The following is a 27,222-nucleotide window of genomic DNA, read 5'->3' on the forward strand; positions in this document are numbered from 1 at the left end:
GGGGGTATGGACTAAATCTCCTTTTCCTTGTTAATACTGAATACAGGAAAAAAAGTGTTACTATGGGAAGAGAATGGGGGAGGTATAAGAAGGAACTGATCTACAACACTCACACTTCAGACTAAGACTATGAAAGAGAAGCCTTCTATAAATTCTTAATTTTACAACAGAACCAGTTTCCAGACAGTTTCTGTTAATCAGCAGTCACCACACAGTTATTACCAAATGGGACAGAACAGTTAAAAAAAAGAATAATTTTTAAACAAATCAAAGTACATAGCCCCCCCCCCCCCTTCCTATTATGCAACTTAATAAATACTAATTTTTCCTCAGCCAGGACTACATTTAAACTTACTCACACAAACTGGTGGCTAAAAATTCCAGACCCACGAAGAGTGACAACTTACAATTACTGGGCATTTAAATCTTACCAGATATTATAGCAATATGCAAGCTCCTAGGAATACTAGTTAAGGATACGACAGAACAACATGCCGTCTCTCCCCTTAGTTGACTTGGCTGAACTGAGAACTGCCAACAGAAGCTGCAAAAACTCCAGATTACACAGCAGTGAAATTAGCAAAACTCCCAGATGCGGAACTACATGTAGGCATGTCTAACTGCAAGTTCACGGTCAGTTCTCTACTCGAGCATTTTGCATTTGCATTATATACTGAGTTTTTCTTAGTCTTTCAAGTAGATTCTGAAAGTTTAGCTGAAGAATTGCTAAAGTAGCCCATAGATACCATCACAGCAAGCAACAACTGGAAGATGCTGGTTTCTGCAAACTGGTTAACATGACACCAATCTCAGAGGAGGAGGAATAACACAAAACAAAAAACTCAAAACAAAAAACACAGCCAGAAGAAAAATCCACAAATTTTATATTTAATTAATACATAATTAGAGCAAAGTTTACGTAGTTTGGGGGGGGGGGGGGGGGGGGGGGAAGTTATTTCAGAAGAGTAAAAAGCTCTCTTGGTTGAAGGAACTATAGACAAACACTTTGGATTTGACAAGCCAGTTTTTTACATGCTATGCTGATTTAGTTTTTAGGGGGGGGTATCAAAAAAAAACATATTATGCTAAAAATTATCTGAGCAAGAAAGAGGAAAAGCAGTTGTCAGTGGAAGACAGTAACTGAACTTTTCCTAATAAAATTTCCCCAAGGCTTCTTTCTGTTCAATACAATCTTTTTTTATGGATAGCAACAATCCTAAAACAGACCAAAAGGTCATTTTGACAAGAAATTAAATATGAGTTCCTGTAAAATTTCATACTTTGCTAGCATTTAGCCTTCTTGAATGCTGACAAATACATAAGACAACAGAAAAGAGCCCATGAAAATAGTTCAAGAGGCTTGTAAGAGCTACTTGAAAGTTCAGTCTTTTTGATCCACCAATTGCAGGAAAGCAAAAGTGCTTACTACCTCTGGCTCATATAAACAGACTCACAGAAACAAAATCAGTACCAGGCAAGACCTCTTTGGTTTCTTGTAAATATTCTTTTCATCATTTCCTTTTTTCTGCTGCATCAAATTCACATTCAGGCAGAGGGCTAACTACTGGAGCACACCAGCAAGAATAACCACAGACACTGTCTTTCATATCTCCAAATTAAGAGTCTGAAAAGCACACAACATTACAGTTCTGCTAAGCACAAATTACTAGGTTTAACAACAGCCAAGACCCATGAAACTGACAGCTTTTGTTTCACAAAGAGCAATTATCTGTAGTTCTGACATTAATCTAGGTAGAATTTGTTCAAATCAACACATGGGTTATGACTTGAGCCAAAGATGCTTTTCTGCACGTGAATTTACTGTCTGAATCCCTTTCATAGAATCAATCCAATAATGCATGTATAAATTCATTTTAAAGTAGTTCCTGCATACTGCTCTTTCCCAGCAAAAGTATTCTCATTTTCCCTGTAACATCTTTTTCACAGATTACATGGATGCTTCAACCAACATCTACACATTGTCTGTCCCACCGCCTCCACTGAAGCGTCAAATATCAGAAATTACTGATTCACAAAAAAAGAATGATGGAGATAAGCAACAGTGAAAGCTCACTGGTCCAAAGTTCACTTTGTAAAAATTCACCCTGTAAAAATTCACCTTGTAATACTGCTCAGTTAAAAAAAAATACATGCAGCTAAGAAAAAATGGAGGGTTTTTTATTTGTCTGAAGCAAGAGAAGTAAGGTAATATGTCTGCACAGATCTACACACTTCAGATAGAACCTGCACAAACTAAAGAAAGAAAAGCAATTCTGAGAACCTATGAAACATAATCTATTATGAGACACCTTTCCTGCATACTAACAATCAGATGATCGTTTCACTTAAGGACAGAATTCAACTGTTGCTTAAATGGGCAGTGGCATGAAAAAACATTACCTAGGACTGCATATTTTTCCAGGTGTTAAAAGTAATAGCATAACAAGAGGGCCCAGAAGCTAATTAATTAGCTCAGTTATCTTGAGCTAATCCATAAAGCACTGAAATAAAGAATTAGTATTTTGATGAACCAAATAATATTCAGATATCTTTTTATTTTAAAATATTGCTCCTTTTTGCTTCCTGACACTTACTCAGAACTGGGAGTACTTTGCACTATGAAGAGCTTAAAAATTGCAACTTCTTAGCTACAACTTCATTAAACTTGACGTAGTCATTTCCTATAGAAAAGATCACTTTATAAACTAGCAGAGAAGACAAGTAATCTGAGAATAAAACTATATCTTAATGTTTATTGTCAAAAAAAACTAAACGTATGCCATGTTCTGGTGCTGTCTTGGCAGAGAAACAACTTAGGGAGTACAGAGAGGAGAAAATATCCCCAACCCTCCTCTGCCACCTACACAGGCCTGATTTCTTACTGTGACACTAGATCCTGGTATTAACAATTTGTAGCTTAGGAATAGAAACACACGAAAAATACTTAGTTCAAAGGGAAAGGAGACGACACAGCTGTTACGAAAGAGGAAAATGATTTCCGCTTCCCAAACAGAAATAGCCTTGAGGCAGCAAGAACGGAATTGAAATGCACAAGTTCTGTTCTACTCGGTACAACCACTTTTTATATGAAAACTAAAAAATTAAATTCCTTTCTCTGAAGGAAAAAATATTCGTATTATTTCAAACTTATTGATTTGAACTATAAATATAACCCATTTACTTTTTAAGAACTGTTCTCCATAATATTTGCATAAAGTATCAGTGTTTTTCCAGACAGCTGAGTAGACTGACTGGTGGCTGTTCTGAAGGAGCTGTGTTCTGCTAGATGTTTTCCACTGCAGACTGAGAACCTCAGCTGTCAGAAGCCAAAGATCAAGCTCAGTAGTTCAGATTTACTTACTCGATCTCATGCACACATGCCACATTTGAGATCTTTATTACTGTGGCTGACTTGGTTGAGGGTTATGCTTTAGCTAACAAAACAAAAAAGCCCACCCCCCAGAAAGAAAACAGGAGTTGGTAAGGCAGAACACAGCTTTATTATAAATTTGGTTGACTAAAGAATTGCTGAACAGTTCACAATAACAACTTCAGTGTCATTTAGCTCAAAAGATAGATGTCAGTAACCATAAGAATAAAGGTTTCTCCATTACAGTTTGAAAGCAATGGCCTTTTGATACAACTGGTCACCCCAAAATTACCAGAAGATGTATGAAAATTAAGTCTTAAGAAACCCACCCCCCATTTTTTTACAGAGAACAGATGTCTGCAATGAAAGTGCCGGGAAAATTAAGTGCAGCTAATAAACATGTTTCAACAAATGGCCAATTCCTACTCAGCCTTCAGCTGCATGCAAGCTGGACAACCCTTAAACAGCCTACCAGACACACTGTCCTGCAGTAGAAGTCATTTTTCTCCTTCTTAGTAGCTGGTGCAGCACTGTGGTTTTGATTTCTGGCCTGGGAACAGTGCTCATAACACCGAAGTTTTTAGTTGTTGCTCAATAATGTTTACTCTGACCAAGGACTTTCTGAGTCTCATGCTCTGCCAGGGAGGAGGAGAAGTTGGGAGGAAGCAGAGACAGGACCTGACCCAAGCCAACCAAAGAGGTATTCCATACCACAGCACATCATGCCCAGGATGTAACTGGGAGTTACAAGGAAGGGCTAGCTCATGGCGGGGTTGGACGAGGCATCGGTCTGTGCTCGGTCAGGCAGGGTGGGGCAAGTTACTGGTCAGTGGGTGGTGAGGTGTTGTATTCTCTTCCCTTGTTATTTCGTCATTATTATCATTGGTGGCAGCAGTAGTGGTTTGTGTTATACCTTAGTTACTGGACTGTTCTTAACCTGTAGGAGTTACATTCTTTTGATTCTCCTCCCCATCCCTTCGGGAACAGGGGGAGGGCAAGAAATGGGGGAGTGACAGAGAAACTGTGTGGCTGATTTACGGCTGACTGGGTTTAAACCACAACACACACTCTATGAACCAGGGCAGAACTGAGAAAGAACATCAACTGGAGGAATTACATTCAGTTATGTCAGTCACTGTTGTCAGACAGGCTACATACGAGAGGCAGCAACAAAGTAATGGCTTTTATGAACCTGTTTCTATATATAGGGCACATGGCAGTCACAACTTAGTGAACTGGCATCAGTCTTGCTTGTTCTGAACACAAGTGGCTGCACTTCTGCTGTTTTAGATGCCTCTACCTCATGACTGAAAAGTGGAAATAAGCAGATTTAGTTACACGCTCAACAAGTAAGGAACTACAACATACTTCACTTTAATTGACATGCAAATGGATGGTGTCAACAGTTATTCATGTTCAGATTTATATCCAACATTCTGCATGCAAAAACAAGTGTACAGTTTCAATTAAGCTGGCTGAATACCAAGCCAGTTTCCCTTATTGTTTATACTGGCACCTTCCTGCTATTTCTTCGACCTGCTGCTGGTTTTGCACAAAGAGCACTTCTAAGAGGCAGAGGAATATAGCAGCACCACAGAAGTTGATTGTTACAATAACGCTCTTTATATTATTTGACCATCTTTCCTGTCTATCTCACACATATGTTCCCGGACACCCCCGAGTCCAAAGGAGTGTCATGTTGGTGTATGTATTTTTTTGTGAGTGGCACCAGAAAAAACAAACAAACAAACAAAAAAAAAACCCAACAACAACAAAAAATAACCAGAACAAACAAACAAAAAAGCAAACACCAAAAGCCACACACACACCAAAACAAAGAAATCACACAGTCAGGAGTTCAAAGTCCACTACAAATGCAGTAAACTCGTCACTTCATGGGACAAAACTGACTGCCAAGCAATTCTAAAGTGAAAGGCAAATACAGACAAATGATCCTTGGCTGATGCATCTTCCTTTTCATACTGTAGGAAGAGTGATTTGAGAAGAATGTGAGGGCAACTAAGAAGACCGAGGAAGTTGAAGCTACACAACTGTATTCTTCTCAAAACAAACGCTACAAAAAGGAAGGCACAATAAGCTTGTCCTCTCTAGCCATAAGAAAGATTACTCAAATTATTTTTGCAGCACACATGCCTCCGAGTCTTGCAAAAACTTCGTGTCAAGCTCATTAGTTTTTAAAAAAACTTTACTGTCATCATTCAGTCATTTCACATAAATTACATAAAGCCCATTAAAATCAAAAGGAACTTTACTATGCTATTTATTATGTTTATAAAGTTGGTGAAACCCTTATTACATCTTTACAGACCTAATTCTTCTGACACATAAGCATAACCAGTCTGTATATTCCAAGACACTGGACACAGCATGGATGAAGGGGAAAATGAAGACCCAGGAAACTACAGACCAGTCAGTATCACTTCTGTGTCTGGCAAAATCTTGGAGCAGATTCTCCTGGAAGGCATGCTAAGGCACATGAAAAACAAGGTGCTTGGTGACAGCCAGCATGGCTTCACTAAGGGGAAATCCTGCCTGACCAATTTGGTGGGTTCTATGTTGGGGCTACAGAACTGATGGACAGGGGTAGAGCAGTTGATGTCATCAGAACAGTAACGAGTGGTGTCCCTCAGGGATTGGTGTTAGGACCGGTTCTTGTTCAACATCTTTGTTGCTGACATGGACAGTGGGATTGAGTGCGCCCTCAGCAAGTTTGCTGATGACACCAAGCTGTGTCGTCTGGTTGATATGCTGGAGGGAAGGAATGCCATCCAGAGGGACCTTGACATGCTTGTGAGATGAGCTGATGCCAACCTTATGAAGTTTAACCATGCCAAGTGCAAGGTCCTACACCTGGGTCGGAGAAATCCCAGGCACAGCTACAGGTTAAGTGGAGACGTGATTCAGAGCAGCCCTGTGGAGAAGGACTTGGGGGTATTGGTCAATGAGAAACTGAACACAAGCTGGCTTCAGTGGGCACTCGAAGCCCAGAAAGCCAACCGTATCCTGGGCTGCATGAAAAGGAGCGTGACCAGCAGGTCAGAGGAGGAGATCCTGCCCCTCTACTCTGCTCTCGTGAGACTTCGCCTGGAGTATTGTGTGCAGTTCTGGGGTCCTCAACATAAAAAGCACATGGAACTGTTGGAGCAAGTCCAGAGAAGGGCCACAAAAAAAAAAACAAACAAAAAAAAAACCCATCAAACACCAAAAAAACCCTAACAACAAAGCAACAGAAAAGTGCACACAGATTGTCCAACCAGGAAAATATGAACCACCATACTGCAATTTGTGTAAAAAAGGCTGCATGACCAACACAAGGACTATTGCTAGAGCATTCACATACTTCAGACACAGGTTCTATTACTGTTGCTGTAGAAGTAACTATGCTAAACTATAACAGAAGAAGTATTTGTGGTTGAGATTCAAATGCATTTACCGAATTTCCACGCCATTTTCCAGCAAAGCTCTGTAAGCATACAACAGTTACCAAGCTTAGATGAGGCCTCCAATTCCACAATAAAGTTAATATTAAGCATAAGTAGCTTTCAGCAGGAAGCAACAAAACTTCAGTTCCAGTCTCTCTCTGTCCCCACCCCACAACGTAACTTCTTGTCACACAACATACCATGTCATGACAAAAAAATAGCACAAAAAAAACAGTCACCACACACAAAAAAAACCCACCAAAGTTAACAGAATTTTGTCTTAAAAAAAAAAAAAAGAAGAATCTCACCATATAAGGATGAATCAAACATAAGGACTTAGTGTAAATCTAGCTACAATTACAAATTGAGAGCCAGTGTTGACTCAGCGTAAGAATGAAGTAGGCACAGTGAAGACTACTTCCCAGTAAAGGAAAAGGGGTGAAATATAAACAACTAAGAGGAAGAGCCCACTGTGCTGTCCTGAACTTTACTAGGCAACTTCAAATAAAGGTCCTCGATGCCCACTGCTTCCATTTATTTCTAAAGCTATGAAAAGAAATCCTGAGCATGCAACAGGTTCACCATGCACTTACTGCAGACTTACCTACACATAAGCATCACCTCTTAGAAATTACACTTCCCCTAGAGGGATGTTTTAACAGCATTTCAGAATGCTTACCAATTAGAATGGAACCAACAATCCTAAATAAATCTCATTACAGAGGCATCACCTTGGAAATGCTGATACTAATACTTTCCAGAGGTGACCCCAAGCTGGAGAACAAAACATGTTTACCTCATATTAAAGATGATTTAGTGCCAATTTTGCCTATAGCTAATAAAAAAATATGAAAGGAATATTAACATCTTGAGTATTAACTTTCCTGTCTCCCTCAGGTTAAATATCCTCCTGACTACGTAACTGGTTACTCATTTGTACAGAATGCAGCATCAGCTGCTGCATATTTAGCACCACAAAGTTCTGGTTTATAGTTAAAAGCAATTCAAGCAATTTTTCCGAACTGGTCATTTCCTTTAAAACAGGTCTTGCTGCAGTAACAGTAATTCCTACAACTCTGTTCAGGATAATGTTGCTCTCATTACAGAATTTGAAAGTCTCTGTGGATATCTTCTGATCCATCAGCAGTATTATCTACTTCATTCATCAGTAATAACAGAACAGCAGAGCTTTAGAAGCCAATGTTACCCAAAGTTAGAAGTGTCTGTAATACAAGATTAAAGCAACAACTCTTGTCCAGAGCACAACTTGTTCCCCAAGTGCAAGACAAAAAAAGGCCACCTTCCACTTCGCCTAAAAACAACCAGATTTTTTAATTAACAGAAAAGCATCTTCTACAGCACACAGCAACTTAACTTCATTATTAATATAAAATTAACTAATTAATAGTTTGTTGTCTTTACACCAGAAAGAAAGCAAGACAGACAAACACCTAACACAGAAGTATAGTCTCACATTCAGACCATGTGTCTCATTAAATTACACTAAGCAGAATCAGATCTTGTCTTAACCAGGCAGTAAGCTAAAGTGTTAGTTCCTCCTAGGCTACTTACAGGCAAGCACGCACAGAACACATTTTCATCTGAAGTTGTGAGGATAATCCTTACAGAAAGAAAAAAAAAAAATATCACAAGTAACACACACTCTCAAATTTCATTAACATAAGAGTTAACCTATTAATGTTCATCTTAAGTTTTGTTAATGTATCAAGTATCTATGGCTTTCCTTCTTCAGTCAAGACACCCCTTACAAGATTCTTCACCCAATCTATCCCCAAACAGAGCACGATATTTCCTCACGCATTGCAGGGCTGCTGCAGGATCCAGAAAGAAAGACACCAAACAGACTATGCAGGTGCGCTGAAAGCAGTATGCATTTCCCCATACAGAAGTCATAACATTTATTTACTCACTGAAGCTTGTTAGAAAGGTATGTTTTCCCACCACCTTCCCCAGACACACACTCCCTGTACAGCTTACTGATGTCATAAGGAATTTATAGCCTTGGAAGTTCTAGCTGGAGTGTTAATAACAAGGACATGGTCAAAACACAGTTGTTAACAGATTCCTCACTTCTCTCTGAAGGGTCACCTTACCACAAACATAAGTTTACAGTATGTCAATACCTCTAGGCAATTGCTCATGCACACACACTCCCTCCTCCTGCAAAGGGTTATGGCCCTCTTTTTGGAGCTCTGCGTTGTGTACTCACAGGCAATCAGAGCACCAGTTCCTTTACACCAAGACCACATCATAGTAAGCCTCTGATGTACCGGCTGTCATGACGCTGTTCAAGGTGAAATCCCACATGACTGCACTGTCCAATCTCAAGCACTGAACCCCTGACACCACTTCCTCTCGTCAGCACCCAGACAGACAAAACCAGAAGAGCCAAACACGTTACACAAGGCATAGAGTACTTTTAACTATGGAAGGAGAAGTATCAGCCAATTATTCCAGCCTGCCAAGGAACTATTTATGTCACAACTGATCTCTGCCCATTCCTGATATCCATATCCATTTTCACTGTAGCCCACAGTGGTTATATACTAGAAAGTTCTTTTAATTTGTGGAGGCTGTTGCAATGGTTTTTGATATCTTTCTGTAATATCGCCTTTTATGACTTCTTCAGATCATGAAAAAAAAAAAACAAAACGTTATAAAGGGTGAGATTTCAATGTAAGAAAGATACAATTTAGGCAAATTTCTGCAGCTATTAAAACACATATTCACTAGTTTCCAGAACTCACCTACGACAGTATCAGAGACCAGCTGGTAGTGTAAAGCATGATCTACAGATACAAACCACAAAACTCACACAAAGTTTACCTTCCCAGCATAAAACTGCATGCTCTACTGCCCCTGCAGCATAGACCAAAGCTAAAACAAACACAAAACTTCACATTTGACTTCAGGCAAGGACAAGAGCATGCTTCAAGGTCAACTGAGAAGGCTAACCCTGTATTCTGGGTTGCCATCAAAAGATGTAACCTCAGCTTCCACTCCTCACACTCCACCTGACATTGTAACAGCAGAGGACTTCCACAAAGGCAAAGCAACACACACCAGGGAAGTTATGATGGTTAAAATAAAACAAACAAACAAAAAACAAACAACAAAAAGACCAAAAACCCCACATCAACAGCATGGGAAAAGTCGGCTCCTTCGAGGATGTCAGGTGAGTTCTCTGCTCCACTGGAGGGACACGCACACAGAGACAGGAATTCAAGGAAACCATACACATCCCGTTGGCCAAGGGAGGCTGCTTGTTGCAGGGAAGCTAGCTAAAATGCACCAAAACTACATCTCACAGTGGCAAGTCTTAAATCATTCAGAGAAAGCACACAAGCCCCTTCCTACAACTCAGTCTCTAGTCCCCACACATTTTTTTCCACTGCCCCTTCAGTTGTGCCAGTGCAGTTACCTTTGATGACATGCCAATAAGCTTAGATTCATGGTGATACCCAAAAGCAAGGCACCATGGACACAAAGCTGTACTCTCCTTTGGACATTTTAACATCAAGAATCCTCTTCACCCAGGCACATTGCTACTTAAAGCTGCAACCTCCAATGTACAAACTCACAACTGTTAATTTAGAAAGTAGTTCAAAAGGAGTCCTCCATGGGGGAAACTCTGAACTGCAGAAGCAAATAAATACAAAGCACAACTTCCAGGAGTATCCTCCTACCTGGGACCTGATTTGTGACACCGGCATGACTCTATACTTCTGTCTCCCCAGTTTGCAAAAAAGTACAAAGTTGGGATAATTGCACGCACTTTGCATCTCCACTCCAAACATATTACTTAATAAATTTTTTTTTATACTTGGACCTTAACATTCCTTTGTTGTTCACTTATTGAGAAATATGTTCACTCTGAAACTGAAATACACAACTGTGCCATTCCTTCTACTCAGTATAACTTGAATTTCCATATTTCACATTTAGCAGAAGCTGCAGCACTCTGGCAAAGTGTCAAGACTAACCATTCCACTTTCTAGAAGTGACTGGCTATGAGCTACTTTGTATTTTCCACTGATAGAGGGAGCTATAGACATATATAGCTCTTTAATCCAAATTACATTAAAAGACACAGACACTTAGCTGCTGCTGAATCTCTCTTTCCTAAGGTTTTAAAGAGACTTTACTTAAGCTCAGTAGAATGCAGCTTAACAGAGGCAGCTACTTCAGTGGTGTCAAGCAGCAGTACACAGGCAGATCTGTTTAACAGGATTTTTCAGAGTTGCAAGTTTTTCATGCTAAGATTCTCCATCTGGACAAGGCACAGATTTAGATGTATATTCTTTAATACTATGTTTAAGCCACTGAGTGTTACTTTAAAGTTCTTCCTCTGGTTCAAGTCACACTTAAAATTAGCTAAACTGCTTTTTCTCTGAGGTTTTTTTCCTATGCTTTTCACACTTACCTTAAACAAGAACATCATCATAGAATCACAGAATTATAGAATGAAATCTTTATGCTGGGGGCCCCAGAGCTGAGCTCAGTACTCCAGGTGGTGTCTCACATGATTGGAGTAAAAGGCGAAAATTACTTCCCTCAACCTGCTGGTTGCACTCCTGATGCAGCCCAGCACACATCAGGCTTTCTGGGCTGCAAGCACACACCTTACTAGCTTTAGTTACATGAAGCGTCTCATCAGCCAACACCCTCAAGTCCTCCGCAGGGGTGCTCTTAATCTGTTCTCCACCCAACCTGTATCTGTGCCTGTGATTGCCTCAACACAGGTGGAGGACCTTGCACTGCATGTTGTTGAACTTCGTGAGGTTTGCACTGCCCCACCTCTCAAGCATCTCAAGGTCCCTCTGGATCCCACCCCTTCCCTCCAGCAATCAACTGCACCCCACAGTTTGGTATCAAGTGCAAACCAGCTGAGGGCGCATCAGTCCCACCGTCCATGTTGCCAACAAAGATGTTGTACCGGTCCCAGTACTGACCCTTGATGAACAACACTCATCACCAGTCTCCACTTGGACATCAACCTGTTGACCACAACTCTCCAAGTAAGACCATCCAGCTAATTCCCTATGCAGAGTGTCCTACCCATCAAATCCATGCCTCTCCAGTTTAGAGACAAGGATGCCATGCAAGAGTGTCAAACACTTTGTACAAGTCCTAGCAGATGACATCAGTTGCTCCTTCCTTATCCACCAATGCCATCACCCCATCTTAGAAAGCCACCAGATTTCTTTTTAGCAGGAGAGTAAATTTTTAGCACTCCCACAAAAATTCTCACATTTCAGACCATCTAAGCAGACACCTGACCGTCTGTGGTACAAGGCTCTTAATATATGTCCAGGCCTTAACCAGAACACCTATCAACAGCAGCACACATCCAGCCATGAAAGCTGATTCTCAGGTTGTCAGTGGCACGATTTTGCTCTCTTTTCAAAATGAGAGCAGTGATACACCATTTCTGCTCTCTAAAGGGTATTACTGTTTCTATTAATCCAGAAAAAATAGTATGTGTGAAAATCACTGCCCACCAGATGGATGTAGTCTCTAGGGCTGTATTTCTACCAGAAACTATGACCTTTCCTGCACCTTCTGTGCTGGTACTACATACGAAGAGAAAGCCTTATTACTTATTTGAAACTTTCCTTTTGGTTAGGTAAGCTTAGGAGAGTGACTTAAGCCCATGAGGTTTAGAAGTTTTTCCAAGCATACTAACACCAAAAGGCCAACAAAGGAAAAACACACATTTGCAGAACCAAACATGCTTCCACAAAGTCATGATTCTCACACAGATTTACTGGAAGTACAAGAAGCAATATATGCCCCTTAAAAGTTTACATAGGAAGTAGAACTGTCTTTCCATATAGTGGATGGCAAGCTTTTAGCTACAACTACTGATGCACCCCTAAGGACAGTAACATCCACTACTCAAAGTAAAGGCTTCATTAAAAGATACTAGATGCTGCTTTCCAAAATGGAATAGCAGCAGTTAAGTGTACAAGGAAAAAACAAAACCTGAAGAATAAAAGCTGACTTTTCCTTTTTGTTTTAGTTATTTTCTATCTGTATACAAAATAAACACCACTTTACCCCAACCTCCACAGGGAAAAAAAAAACAAATAACACACAAGAACAACAAAACACAAAGGCACAGAAATGAGAAGATGCCAAGTAGAGGCAAACAAACAGTAGGGGCAGACAAACAATTTTACAAATTCACTTCATAGGTACTTAGGTCTCACAGAAGTTTATCTCTGAGCTCTGCCTCTCTAAGAGGCATCTGGTGCTTTTCCCATATTCCCTGTATTTTATACCCCTCACTCTGAGGAAGAAGAGCATACTGATTAACCGAAGCGAACATCAAGTAAGAAAGTTTAAGTGTAACACATCACATACACTTCCTCTTCCCCTGCAGGAAAGCAATAAAGCCTTAAGCCACACTGTTTCTCTCACCTACCTAGCTTTCAAATTCAGTCACTACCAAGGGGCCCAAACGGATAAATGAAATAAGTTCTGTGAAGGCAAGTAAGAAATGGAAAAATGTGAACAATAAAAATGAGCCACCTAAGAATAATATAAGTAACATAAAATTGGAATACACATCCTTACCTTCATAGATGGTCACAAGGAAAAATACCTCTCAAGAGGTACACCCATGGGTAAACCAAAGTTTTATCTGAAATAAAGAACCTCAGAACCTTGGAAGCAGAAACAGCAACCTAATTTTATTTAATAAAGAAGAAATTATTAATCATGCTGAGTTTGCGCTGTGCTACTGGAATACCTTGGTTCTCATCTCAGATGTGCTCCAACTGTAGGAGAGGCCAAAACAGGAAAAGGAAAAACAAATGAGCCATGTGCCAAAGCACAAGCCTTCAGAATAAGCTGACAAAATTAGCTCAAATTTTACATTCCTCAGCTAAGCAAGAGGTATTCCTCCAAGAGACAAAACCATACATGTCAGATTAAGATGTTTCAAAAAAAAAACATCTTTCATGTGAGGAAGGGCTCTCAGTACCCCTTCCCAACACCATATTCCCAACCTATTTTTTACTTTTTAAGTGAAAAAATGCACCAAAGTGGCTTGCTTTCAGCTTCTCAGTTTCTGGAGGAGAAACTTCTTCTTCTAGGATGGAATTACCAAACCAAACTGGCGAAGAGTCCTCAGTGCTCAATGAAACAAGGAAGAACGGCCAGTGTGCACCGTTCCGTAATTTATTCTAAAGTACATTACTATATTAAGCTACTGGTGAAACAAAGCAAACCACTAGCAAGTTCTTTGATCATAAGTGCAGCAGCTGCTGTAGCAATAGATGAAAAGCTTGAGTACATAAACAGAGTACTAACCAGTACTAAACGGCTTTTGAGCTAAAGACCATGCAGGTTTCATTTTGAAATCAGCTCCGAAGATAAACTGTCCAGGCTGATAAAGCCAGCCTATACAGTGTTTGTCCCTGCTTGAGCAGTTCAGGAGAGTGCAGCAGGCATCATCAGACTTTCATAACCTAAATTTTCCTTAATAGGTTAGTTTAGAGCTGAGGCACAGATTAGCTGAATTGACCAAACTGTCCTTAATATAAGCCTTAGAGTTAACAGCAGCAATGGCACCAAATCATTTTCAGATCTGTGTATAATCCTTAGTCTGGCTGACTGTGCCCAAACAATGCATCCTTTTAGCATGTAGATACCTCTTGATCATGATCCTTTCTGTCTGGCCACAACCCTTGCATGTACAAAGACCAAGGCTGGGTTTGCTTTGTCTGGTTGGTTTGTTTTGTTTTTTAATGGATAGGGAATCCCCAAGTAACCAATTAAGCTGGCTTTAAGACTTTGAAAAACCAGGGCAGCACAGAGTGAACTTAATGGGAAGCAGATCTGGCCCACTATTTTAAGTAATCTTTAGACAGTGGGGAGCGGGGGAGGGGGGGAGAGAAGAAGGCTTAAAGTTTTGCTTGAAGACTCTGCAGTGACTGGGAGTGCTATTTTGCCCTTAAAGTTAAGCATATCTGTCCTAGATTTGGAACCTGTTAAAAAGAATACAAGTACTTTTATTAGGTGAATTCAGTGTCATGTAGTGTTTTAAGTGCTGACAGAATATCAAGATCTGAAGTGACAACTGCGCACACCACGGGTGGGCACTTTCACCCTGATCAAGTAGCATCCAGGAAACTGCTTCCTAGTAGAGGATAACCATATATTAGCACCTGGGAAGCAACACTGCACAGGAAAAATCACAAGTTTAATAACCATTTGTTTTCCCAGATAAGCATAGCCAAAACACTGTCTCATTAATACAACCTCCTTGGGCTTAGGTTTCCAGTTCCTGTTGGGTGGTTGGTTTGTTTGGGGTTTGTTACTTTCTGAACACAATGCCACTGGACTACCACAACTGCATTAGCTGGGAAAAAAAAAAAAAGCCAAAGACTTACTTAGACTTCATAGCACTTCCTTGCCATGCCTACTGCAAAGCCACAGATGCAACACAGTGAGGCATAAATCAGTAAAAAAAAAAAAAATATATATATATATATATATATATATATATAAAAATTGTATCTGGCACTTCCTTGAGCTGCAAGAACTGTAAGGAAACCCACAAATATTATTCATCAGGGACTACAGCAGGGGCAGCTACCTGCTGCCTTAACCCTGAACTTTAGAAGTGCGGTGCTTGCTGGCCAATGTCCTGTTAGGGTTAGGTAGGAAGTAACTTCAAAGTTTGGCTTAACATATCCTTCTTCAAAGCTTCAGAGATGAAGAAGTATTCACAAGGCCCTGCAAAGCAAAATTCTATGCTAAAAGCTATGCTCATATAGTACTAAGCATGTCCACTTAAATCAGAAAGCTGTTTCCACCTGCCATGTTCCACATAAACAGCATGATTTAGATGCATGCTGCTCTTAAGAACAAAACTAATATGAACATTCCCCAATTTTGGCTTCCTGACATCATGACCACTGCAAACACTTTAAGGAAACAAAACAAAGCTAAGGGACTTAAAATCAACCATCTCATGCACAAAGTGCTGAGATCAAATCTTGGGTATTAGTAAAAAGATTGTGGTGAACCTGTAGGCAAAGGCAGTCTAGGCAACTTGTTACAGAAGCAGTTACCTTCCCCAAGAAAAAGCCACCATCTACCCTCCCTTCCTGAGCTCTGGAATCTCATCAGGGAAGTATGAGAACTTGCTCTATTACCAATTCTGGTCTGTTTTAGACTTCAGAGAATCAAGCACAAGTCTTTGCGAAGAGCATGAGGTCTTTCCAGCTCATCTGGAGAAAAAATTCTTTCAGCTTCTTGCTCAAACAAAGCTGCCTCCTCAAATAAAGCCTCTTTGAGATGCTCTTATGCCAACCTTTATATTTGTTTGCATGCCAGCTTATTCCCCTCTAACAAAGCACTGACACTTAACAGCAAATTCAGTAAAGAATATCCTTCCCTATTGTTCGCACTGCGCAGCTAGGCAACAACCAAGTTGCCAAATACCTGTTTTACTTGAATCCCAACTACTTGCTTCCTGAGAGCAGGAAGAGTTTGTTAATAGCTTGTTCTCACTTGTACTGCTCCTTTCATCAGAAACAAAATTCAGCCCCGCAGAGATCACTGTAAATTTTGCAGTAATTCACTCCAGTATAGGATGAGATTCAAGCATTGCACATACTCTTCACATTGTGCCTCCACACTGTAACCTTAGTAAGTAGCAAGTTTCACAGCACACACTGAAATACAGGCTAGTATATAACCCCACTCTTTAACCAAGGAAAAGACCAAGCTGGGTTTTATTTTGTCCTCCAAGAGCAGCTTCTGCAACTGCCAAATACAGAACACGAGGATTCAAACAAGCATACCAAGTCCTACAGACAAATCTGTTTCATACAAACAACTGCCCTGTGGTATGAAACACCACGTCACCTCAGAAATAAGGCACTGGTTACATGCATTTCCAAAACTAATCACAACAAGGTCTGAAAAGCAAAACAGGCAAATAAACGAAGACACTAAAAAAAAAAAAAACAAAAACACCTATTATGCATTTGCATGATTCATAAGTTTAATTCACTGAATATTAGTTGGAGGGATGCCTTACAGACCTCTGTGAAGAAGCTGCTGATTGTACTCAATGCTAAAATTGTGCATTTTAGACTGCACAGTCAGAAATCAAGCCAATATTCCCACATGAGCATGCTGGCTGGGACTGTGATCTGCTGTGTTTAAGATCAGCCTCCAGTTAAAACTGCCTCAGTTTTGCAGTGCCCTTTTTGAAAGCTGGTCTAGGAGCTCCGCTACTACCACCAGCTTTCTGAGAGGTGCTGTCAATGAATTCTGCTGTTGTGTTTTTCTGGACTGAGAGGACACAGAGAAAATCTGAAAGTCTAGGTGACTATTTTAAGTGATTTGTGTCCAGGCTATTTAAAGGACCTTTAACAAAACAACATGGAAATTTTAAACTTCACTCTATAACGCACCTTATACCTGCCCGATTTCACTTCCTAGACACAAAAACTTCTGCTGTAGAAGACCCGACGCAACCGGGCACCACAGGCAACCCTCTCCGGCCACCCGGACCGCAACGCTTCCCTCGGCCGTCCAGCACAACACGGAGGCGCAGCTGCGCCTAACTTCCAGGCGCGCAGCGGGCAGCGGCGCTCACCACGGTGCTGCCCGCACGCCTGCTCGGCCCGCTCCCCCTGCCCAATCCTGCCCTGCCCGCTCGCCCTGCCCTGCCTGCCTGCACCCTTGCCCGGCCCGCACCCTGCCCTGCGCGCTCCCCCGGCCCGGTCTGCTCCCCTACTCAGTCTTCCTGCCTTGCCCGACCCACTGCCCCATGTCCAAACCCCCCTGCCCTGCCTTCGCTCCTGCCCTGCTCTGCCCGCTTCCCCTGCCCGGCCCGCTCCCCCTGCCCAATCCTCCTGCCCTGCCCGCTCCCACTGGCCAATCCTGCCCTGCCCGCACCCCTGCCCAGGCCGATCTCACTGCCCAATCCTCCTGGCCAATCCTCCTGCTCAGACCGCACCCCTGCCCAGCCCACACCCTTGCCCTGCTCGCCCCCCAGCTCAGTCCTCCTGCCCTGCCCGCACCCTTGCCCGTCCAGCTGCCCCTGTCCACACGCCCTGACCGGCCCACACTCCTGCCCTGCTCTCCGGAGATGTGCGGCGGTCGCGCCCCCCGCCCGCCCGCGGCGCACCGGAGGGGCAGCGCTGCACGCTCGCACGGAGCAGCAGAAGAGCGCGGCGGTGACGCCGGGCCCGGGTTAAAGAGTACATAATATAAAAGAGAGAAGTAAAAGAAAATAAAATGATAAACGAAGGCAGCGGCAGCTGTGCGGGAAGCGGGACAACTTTCCCCAATTCCCGCCGGCGGCTGGGCCTGCCCCCAGAGGAAGCGGCTGCCCGGCTGCGCCCGGCTGGCCCTTGCAGGCTAGCTGAGCGGGGCAGCTGGGCGATCGCGATGCCGGCGCAGCGGGGACCCCGCTCGCGTCTCCCCCCCACCGCCGCGCCACCAGAGGACCACCGGCCTCTGCCCGCGTCCTCGGAACCCTCCTGCCGCCTCCCTCCGGTTACCTCCTCACCGCCGCCGCTCTCCTCTGTGCCGTTCCCTACACTCGCCATGTTCCCGCTCCGCTGCCCGCCGCGCCGGATGACTGCAGCCGCCGCGCCCCGTCCGGCTTCCCACCGCCCGGCGGCGGACCCGCCCCCCACGCTTCCCGGCCGCCCCCGCTAGGCTCGGCTCGGCTCGGCTCGGCTCAGGCTGGCCCGGCCCCGCCGCCAGCCGCCTCGTCCGTGCGGGGCCGGAGCCACGCCCGCCACCTCCCTCCCGGAGCACCGGCCGCCCTCCTCATTTGCATCAGAGGCCCCGCCCCACCAGTTGCGACCTGTCGCGTGCGGCGTCTCGGCCGTCTCTTGTCCGTTAATGCCCGGCCCCGGCGCCGCCGCACGGACAGGGTGGCCCAGAGGTTCTCCTGGCACCGGCCGGGCCCGCTGGACAGGTCGGAGGGTGAGGCTGGCCGGCGCGGCCTTCGGGGCAAGGGGAGCATGGTCCCAAACTCATGCCGAGGCCTCCTCACAAGGTGAGGCCGTGGCCCCTGTCCAGACACACAGGCGTTTGCTGCCCTCAGCCTCCAACCTGCTACACCGGCCAAAGCGCAGTGAGGCTCCCTTCAGCTGGTCCCCGCGGCCCCTCGGCTCCCGGCGCGGTGCCCTGCACAGCTGAACCGGTACTGCCCGTTGGTGTCGTGTCCTGTGCTGTGCACTACCAAGAAGCCTCGTCGTTGGCTTGTGGCGGAGCCCAGCCAGCTGCTGCAGAGGAAGGAAAGCACAGGCTGTGCTGCTGTGTTTGTCCTGGAGCCTGTCTAAACGGGCCATAGGCTTGCAGACCCAATGAGTTCAGTGTTGTTAGTCTGCTCCCGGCATTCACTATCCAAAGCCCAGGAGAAGCTTGCACCCACGGTCCTTCAGCACCCTGTGGAAGAGCTGCTCCATCAGCATGCTGACTACCACTTGAGAAGAAAGTGTGCAAAGCAGCCAGTTCTCTAAGAGAGACCGTTAAATTCCACCCTGCCTTATCCTATTGTTAGTTCACACTATCATAATGCTAAAAATTGACCATTTCTCCCTTCCTTTATTCTGCCATCTGAGGTCAACTTCCACTAAGAAGTAGGTTGTGTAACACCCATCTCCACTTCCTACAGGTTACTTCTCTGTCATAGCCTCTGTTTAAAAATACATACAGTTTTGATATACTAGCTTTGGTTAGAATACGAGAGAGTAAAAGAGAGAACTGAATGGATCCAACTAACCAGGAGATACATATAGTCTTAGGAGTTTTTGCAAGATTTGAAGTGATAGCCTAGAGATAAGGAAGGTCCTTCAAGTCCCCTAAACAGAGGCAGAAGTACAGGCTTTCAGAATAGGCTACCAACTCAACTGCCCCATTAGTTTTATGTAGACTGTTCTCTTGTATCTGTTCTGCTGTTTCTACCCCCTTAAGCAAAGTAAAAGGGGGAGGGGAACCCAATTTGATTACATTCATCTGTCCTGCAAGATTGCACTCTTCTCAGTTAAGGTGTCACAAGCACACTGTTCTCCCATACTCCTACTGCACTTTAGTATGTTTCTTCACTGGCAACTAGTTGGAAGATACTCCAGTGATATTAATATACTTATTTCAGAACCGATCTGAAGCACATGAAATGTGTAGTGCAAACGCAGTAGATGGACCCAAATGCTTTGTATTTGACTCACAGCACAGTCATATCTGCCCACACAGCTCCTCCTGAAACCTGTTACCATTACATCAGAATTTGGTACTCTTCACAAAAGTCATACAAGTTATCATCCCCTGTTGAAGACATGACTTCCTTTTTACTTTTCAGCTCCAAAGCAATCCCTTTGAGATGCCCTTTTACTTAGAGCAGCAGATTGTCTCCATTCCAACCACTATTATTCTGTAACAGAATACTATGGGGTACATAGTACATGAGTAGGATAGCTAACGAATAAGGTCTCCAAGTTCTAGAAACACCATCTTTAAAGATGAGAAACAGCTATGGCTCTGTGGGAACCACCAACCTAAGCAGTTATGCACTGCCAATTCCAGCTACAGAGAATAAAAGTTTAGCCTGATCCCTTATGTCCCTGTAGAAACTGTTAATGGATCACCAAGGCTTTTAGCGTTAAGTTGGGGAGATCACACCAATGTGGAGTTTGTAGTCATGAGTAGTTATTCTGTGCATGGGAGGCATAACTGCATGAGTCAGAGGATCAGTAAATATACTGGGCAAGTTCAATACCACTTCGTTATGACTAGCTCTCGATAGCTTTCATTTATATTGTTGTATCTGTTCCTCCCTGCCAAGTGCTTTAGCTCGTTTATACTCTTTTGGGAATATTCAAGGCAGTGACTTTTCTCTGGTCAGAACCAAGATGCATGCTAAAATAATCATGGTGGAGATAACTATGTCATATCATTCCTGACCCAAGCAGCTAAGGCATTAAAATTGTTACTGAATGGCAGAGCCATTACCTAATTTCGCTTGGTCTTTGATGGGCTGCCATAGGGCATGTTCCCATTTAGGTAATTATAATAACAGTCAAAAGGGCATCTCAGAGCTACTCCACCCTAAATCCCCACACTGGATTTAACCAGTTTAATCATTCTTCCCCTTCTCCCTTGAAGCTTAAGTGTTAAGGAAAATCCTTGCAAATTGATCTTCCTCTTTCCATTTGTAAAAAACTACACAAAACAAAACCCAGGAATTCTGAAGGAACATTTATAAGAATTAATAGGTCCTAATCCTCTGAAATGAACCCTGTTGGAGTTCCAGCCAGCTCTAGTTTCTATCTATTTGAATGTAAGTATCTCTGCAGCAAGAATTGGGAAGATTATGAACTGATTGTTAATCTTTCAGAGAGTATTCGGAGAGCATTCCTGTTGATATGTTGGAAAGATTTTGGTAAGATCTGACAGAGCAGGCAAGACCTTGAGAGTCCATTCCCCTCTAGCTAGCATGGCTGCATAGAATTCCAGTCCAAGAAAAGCCTGCCTACATTTTCCCCTATCTTCAGGGCCATCACCTGCATACTGCCGTGTTAACACTACCTGGATATTTGATAGCTCTGCTAGTGTTTCTTTCTGCAGTGTAGCTATTCACTTGGAATTTGCCTCTTAAGAATTCATGGGACAATAAGGAAAAAGAAGTATTTTTTGCTGAGCTTCCGTGAGCAAATACAGATCCCACAAGGCTGAAAAGTCTTATTCCACCCCTTATGATCAGATAGTATAAAATCAATTTCTGTATAAATACTTGGTACCAACCTAGTATTCTTGAGGACTAGAAAATAGCCCTTGAGAACAGGCCTGCTGTAAATGAAGCCTAGAAGTTGCCTTAGCACTGATGTAGCTACATTCCAGTAAGGTTACACAGTCTCACAGACACAGAAGAAATGTAGATAACAATCAATAAACAATTAGCAGCTTCCCTGATGGAGGTAGGGCAAGTGAGTAAAGCAGAAACCAAGTCCCACCTAGTTCCAGAAGTACTGTTTCATAAACTACCTGTTAGAACAATGAGTACTCAGAGCAGTACAAACTGCATGCGACTCTACCCATTTCAATATGCTGTGAAATATTTGCTGGGAGAGTTAGAAGCCAGCTAAGAAAAAAAAAAAAACAAAACCAAAAAACCACCACAAAAAAAAACCAACAAAACACAAAACAACCCAACTCTGCAATGAAAGCAAGATATAACAAGAGAAAAACCAGTGAGGGTGTATTCCTGATGGATTATAACCTCTGGACAATTTTTTTTCAGTCAGCACTAATTTTGCCAATTAAGATGAAGCAACACATTTTCTTAACAGGAACCAGTATCAAAATATTGTTTCTTACCACAAGCTGAGTTAGTTCCATAGTTCACAAACAGTATTTCAGAGATTACTGTAACAAAAGTAGTAACCCCTTTAGAGTTAAAACACATGGGAGTGCATTGATGCATACATGTAGTTGTATGCAGAAGCCAAGATTGATTAGAAGGTTATTCTCTTGTCAAATACCCCTTCCTGCACACAAACAGGGTCCTTTGCCACTATCCAGCCCTACAAGAAGTCTCAGGTTTTACCTTTGGTCTCTGGCAGCGATATTAGCTCTCATTCCCAGTGCCTGTGTGCCCACACCCAGTGAGGAAAAGTTTAGCAAGCTGCAGAGCAGCCCACCTAGTCAAGTAAATGCAACATTTAAACTTACTAAAAAACGGAGAGTCAATGTCCTGGAAATACGTTCTGGGGCCTCAGGCTCCAGCCAAAGCGCGTAAGTAACTAAACCAAGCACACCAAGGTACGCTTTTTAGGGAAGACATAAAAGACAGCAGCCTTTCCAAGATACGTCTTGGCATGCACAGAGGCAGTAGTATGGCACAGAGTACTTGCATACTGCAGAGATTACATTAAGTAAAGCTTAAAGTACTGGGCTGTTACAGTTAGGAATTGCTGCTTTCTACTTCAATAAGCTCCTTCATCTAAATCCTGTTGGTTAGACCTCTCAAGAACTTTATTAGGAAGATAAGAACACAGGCATTATTTATTTCACAAATATATTGATGCAGTATTTTTAATGCAGTAGACTTTCACTTTCATTAGACACTTTTAGAACACCACAGTGGTTTCAAACTCCTAGTGTTTCCACATTTAAAAGCATTAGCCATCTTGAAGTCAGCCACATTTCCCTTCACTCACCATACCAGCACATGGCAGATACTGTAGTGATGAAAATAAATCCAGAACTACCAGAGACAGTACCCTACAGACTAGAAGAGTGGTAATCAGGCAGTTACTAGACACTTCAGCATAAACAGGATCTTGAACAATATCCACAAGAAAGCTTCCACTACTTAGGAAAGTCTCACCTTATCTCAAAGCCAGGGAAAGGAAAACAATGAACTGTGGACAACATATGGTGGTTTACCTTAGTTACCATGTAACTTGCTTCTGTGCATCTAAGACAGGTTGTATGAGTAACCCTTGGTAAAAACATAATGCAGTTAATGCACCTGGCTTTCAGTCAGCCTCTAGTGCTTTTACCAGTGTCTCTCCACCAACATTATTTGCATACTAGTTTTCTACAGGTAGCATGTCTAACTTACGGATTATGTATGGATTGTGTATCACCTTATCACCTTCTAAGGGAGAACCCTAAAAGATGTCACTCATAAAGACTAGTTAATTTTTTTATCTCTAGAAACAGGCACAACCCCCAACACTTGAATACCGTATCTTTCCTGCTCCAAGTGGAGTCAAACTGGTCTTAGGCTGACACTATTTAAACTGGAGGTATCCACAGCCACTGCACAACTTTTCACAACGGTATAATACAGTAAATCAGGGAATACTTCAGGTTTGAAGTGACCTCAGGAGGTAACCTGACCCAGCCAGTGCTGAAAGTGCATCCAGGTCAAGGTCAGAGCAGGTTGCTTGCACTGCATTATACATGTGCCTTAACAGAGAGCACCCAATAAATGCCGACAGACCTTCAAGCAAAACATCAACACATTGAGTTAGTCTCAAGAGGATGGCTGATACATCAGGAAATTGGTAAGCCCTGAAGAGTGAAGAACAGCAGCAAACAAACAAACACCAAACTCACACCAAACCAAACAACCAAACAAAAGCCCTAACAACAGAAAACCAGAGCATTTATTAACTCTTAGGAAGTTTAAAAGTCACCCCAATTTCTGTGATTCTAGACAACAAAGCCAAGGACCTACCTGATATTTCAGTACATTTGGAAGCCCAGGTAGGCCTTCTGTCACCTAAACCCCTTCTCTTGGTGGTGTTACAGACCAGCATTATTTTCTCAACATGCATATCCCACAACACTCTCTGACCATTTCACTTCATTTCATTCTCTTTTCCCCAACTTTGGAGGGAAGAAAAAAAAAAAGTTTCGTTTGTTTTTTGGTTTGGTTTGGATTTTTTAATCTTCTCCTCTGCTCTTTTCTCCAGCCAACAGCACTCCCTAACAGGTACTCAAGTGGCCCCACCTATAACCCACAGGCCAAAATGATTAACTCTTTTCCTGTCCTACTGCAAATGATACATTTATTTATCTTGGTATACTATGTCTTACCCTTTGTGGTTTTCTTCCCTTCTTTCTTCTCCTTTAAAGCTAAGCAGTTTCCTGCTATTTCAGCAAGATATTCTATGTACTTCTCCCAGTCTTATCTCTGAGCTTCTTCCTGTTTAGCATTGCATTTCATCTTATTTCTTTTCACTGGAAGTATTTCAATGTTGCTTCTCCCAGCCTCTTGTCGAACTGCATGTTTCAGAGAATTATAGAATAATAAGTAAATAGGTCAGAAATTACCTCTGCAACTGTTATCATCCAACCTCCATTATTTTTTAATATAAAAAGCCACACTAAATAAGGGTATTTGTTTAGAAAACAGAATACATTAACGTGTCATCACTCCCCCTGATACTAGCAGGATGCTTGATGTTTGAATGGGATATTGTGAATGACTGATCACCTCTTCTTGCAGAATGTCTCGTTAAATAAACTCTTAGGGATGCTGGTGCCATTTAATAGGCTTAATTGTTAATTGACTTATTTTTTCCCTTTGAAACCTTTTGTCCTATTAACAGTCTGAACTATCTTTTGTCATGGGTACTTTTATTAGCTTCAGGAAATTGAGCCATTTACCTGTAAACCCTCGAGTAAGTAGAGCCAATGGCACATTTGAAATTACACTATTTATGTAGCTGAGTAATTTCCACGTGCTTTTTCTGCACATACTGGTACTTCTGGTACTATTTGTACCAGAAAAGGCAAAAGAACTTTACTTTACAGATATTTTCTTTGCCTTACTAACAAAAGTTTTCAAAGCTATGTTTGCCAGAAAATGTGTTACATCTTTTGTCTATTCATTCTGTTATTCTTCCATTGCTCTGAAAACAGCATGTTCTGGACTGAACCATCTGAACAGATGGTTGTTATGCGTTAAAGTCATCAGGGGATGAAAACGCCTGAATGAATCCCCTTCCTCCTCCCTCCTCTCCCCCAAAAAAGTCCACCAAACCCAACCCAAAATGTCATGCATACATAATAATGTTCTTGCTCCCACAAGGAAACAGGAGTTGAATCTCAGAGAGGATCCTATGAGTTAATGATAGGACAGCAATTCATAATTGTTACAGGCCTCCCTTTCACACTGTAGAAAAATACATATTTATTTACTTACTTGCATTTTAACTCTTCTTAAATGATAAAACATCCACATTAAAGGTACTTTTTTCTAAAAAAATACAGACCTGTAAAATAGACGTGTGCTTTCTTCCTCTTGCCACATAGGCTGCCATGTTCAGAAGCTCTGACTTGAATGGCAGATCTGGGTCCCTCTGTTCAGGGAAGAGATTTTGCTGCAGATTGGGTAGGGACTGTCTATATGCTTTGTAGCTAAATGTGTACATTTAGCTGAGAAATGGCTGAGATGATACCTCATTTGAAGATATAAACCTTGTTCAGTGTATCATGGCATTTGGCTACTTTATTAGTAAGAGCTTTTGAAACTTGAATATAACTCTTCTGGCTTCAAAATTCTATATTAGCCAATGGAGAGAATGATACATGTTAAGAATAATGTGAGATGTTGTACTCTCCTTGTAATATTTTATTAGAGTGAACATTATTCATTACTAAGTGCAAGTCCTGTAAATTTCAAATAATGTTTCAAGAGTTTACTTTGCACTTTATATTGATGATTTAATTAGTTCATTCAAGCCACCTGTTATTTAGGAAGTCCTAAAAACGCAAGACTTAAATAATCAATTTCTTTAAAATGCTTTTATTTATTTTATCAGTTAAAATTTAATAAATAGATTTAGATCATTGACAATTACAGATAAACCCAAGCTTGCCATGTACACACTTTACACTGGTTGTAGCTGATCTAATTCTTAATCAAAACCCCAGCAGGCATGATGGAATGATGCTGGGCCCAAGCTAATATGGTTCCATGCCAGATTGGTGTACAGCAGTTTTCAAATGTTCCTTCATTACAATTAAACATACGCACTCCATATCAAAATCATAACATACTGCTTTGTGGCAGCTCACTTGGCCAGTGATTTGGTAGACTATCTGAAAGAACTGAGAAACAAAGATTAACTACTTCCAAAAGCGATCAGAAGATGAGTAGGTTTGTGGAGGACTATCCAGAAAAAGCATCTGATGAATTTACAGTCTTTTTGTAGCTAATTTTTGGCTTCCTAGGGAAATGAGCTACTACGTTTTGCAGCAAGCTCTCCTACAGCTATGCTTTGTGAAAATATTTGCTTTAGCCTTATGCTGACTGCAAGGTCACAGGCAGGTCCTGATGGGGAAATCAGTGTTTTAAGGGTTTGTATCCAGTCATAAAACCAGTAAGAATTCTCCTGGATGGATGGAATTCAGATGGGTGTTTCTGTTTGCAATGTAGATAAATTCTCTGAAGTAATTCTGGCTTAATTAATATCCTCAGTACTGTGTGGCACAACTCCAAGATGTGACAAAATATCAGATAAAGGGTAGATATTTCCCAAGTAATAATTTCCTTTACTGGCCACATATAACCAAATGAAAATTTCTGTTCATGCACAGGCAAAATAACCAGACATTCTGAAGGGCATGTGGTTAGGGATTGCTAGACTGTATATAAGCTATGAAGAAAATGTTTTCTGAATGCTCTGAGTCTGACTTACAGAAAGATTGTCCTGGTTTTGGCTGGGACAGAGTTAATTTTCTCCCTAGTATCTGGTGCAGTGCTATGTTTTGGCTTCAGTCTGAGCACAATGCTGTTAACATACTGATGTGTTAATTGTTGGCAGTAACACTTTTCCTGATCAAATACTTTTCAGTATCATGCTTTGCCAGTGAGGAGGGGCACAAGAA

At 42.1% G+C, this 27,222-nt stretch overlaps 1 protein-coding gene across 2 annotated transcripts in view; it reads right to left on the reverse strand.

Annotated features, from left to right (window-relative positions):
- TTC39B (tetratricopeptide repeat domain 39B) overlaps window positions 1-18,554 on the reverse strand; it is a 68,220-nt gene extending 49,666 nt beyond the window's left edge. Inside the window, exon 1 of one of the 2 annotated variants that reach the window (XM_057406282.1) lies at window positions 18,366-18,550. In XM_057406282.1, the coding sequence (XP_057262265.1) occupies window positions 18,366-18,413 (48 nt within the window). In that variant the 5' untranslated portion in view covers window positions 18,414-18,550. Of the gene's footprint in view, window positions 1-18,365 lie in introns of both variants that reach the window. The other variant, XM_057406285.1, reaches the window with a different exon arrangement.
- Window positions 18,555-27,222: the final 8,668 nt, after the last annotated feature.

This window comes from Pezoporus wallicus, unplaced genomic scaffold, assembly GCF_028554395.1.
Source record: "Pezoporus wallicus isolate ANWC-B61680 ecotype Strahan unplaced genomic scaffold, APGP_CSIRO_Pwel_v1 contig_2132, whole genome shotgun sequence".
Lineage (NCBI taxonomy): Eukaryota > Metazoa > Chordata > Aves > Psittaciformes > Psittacidae > Pezoporus > Pezoporus wallicus.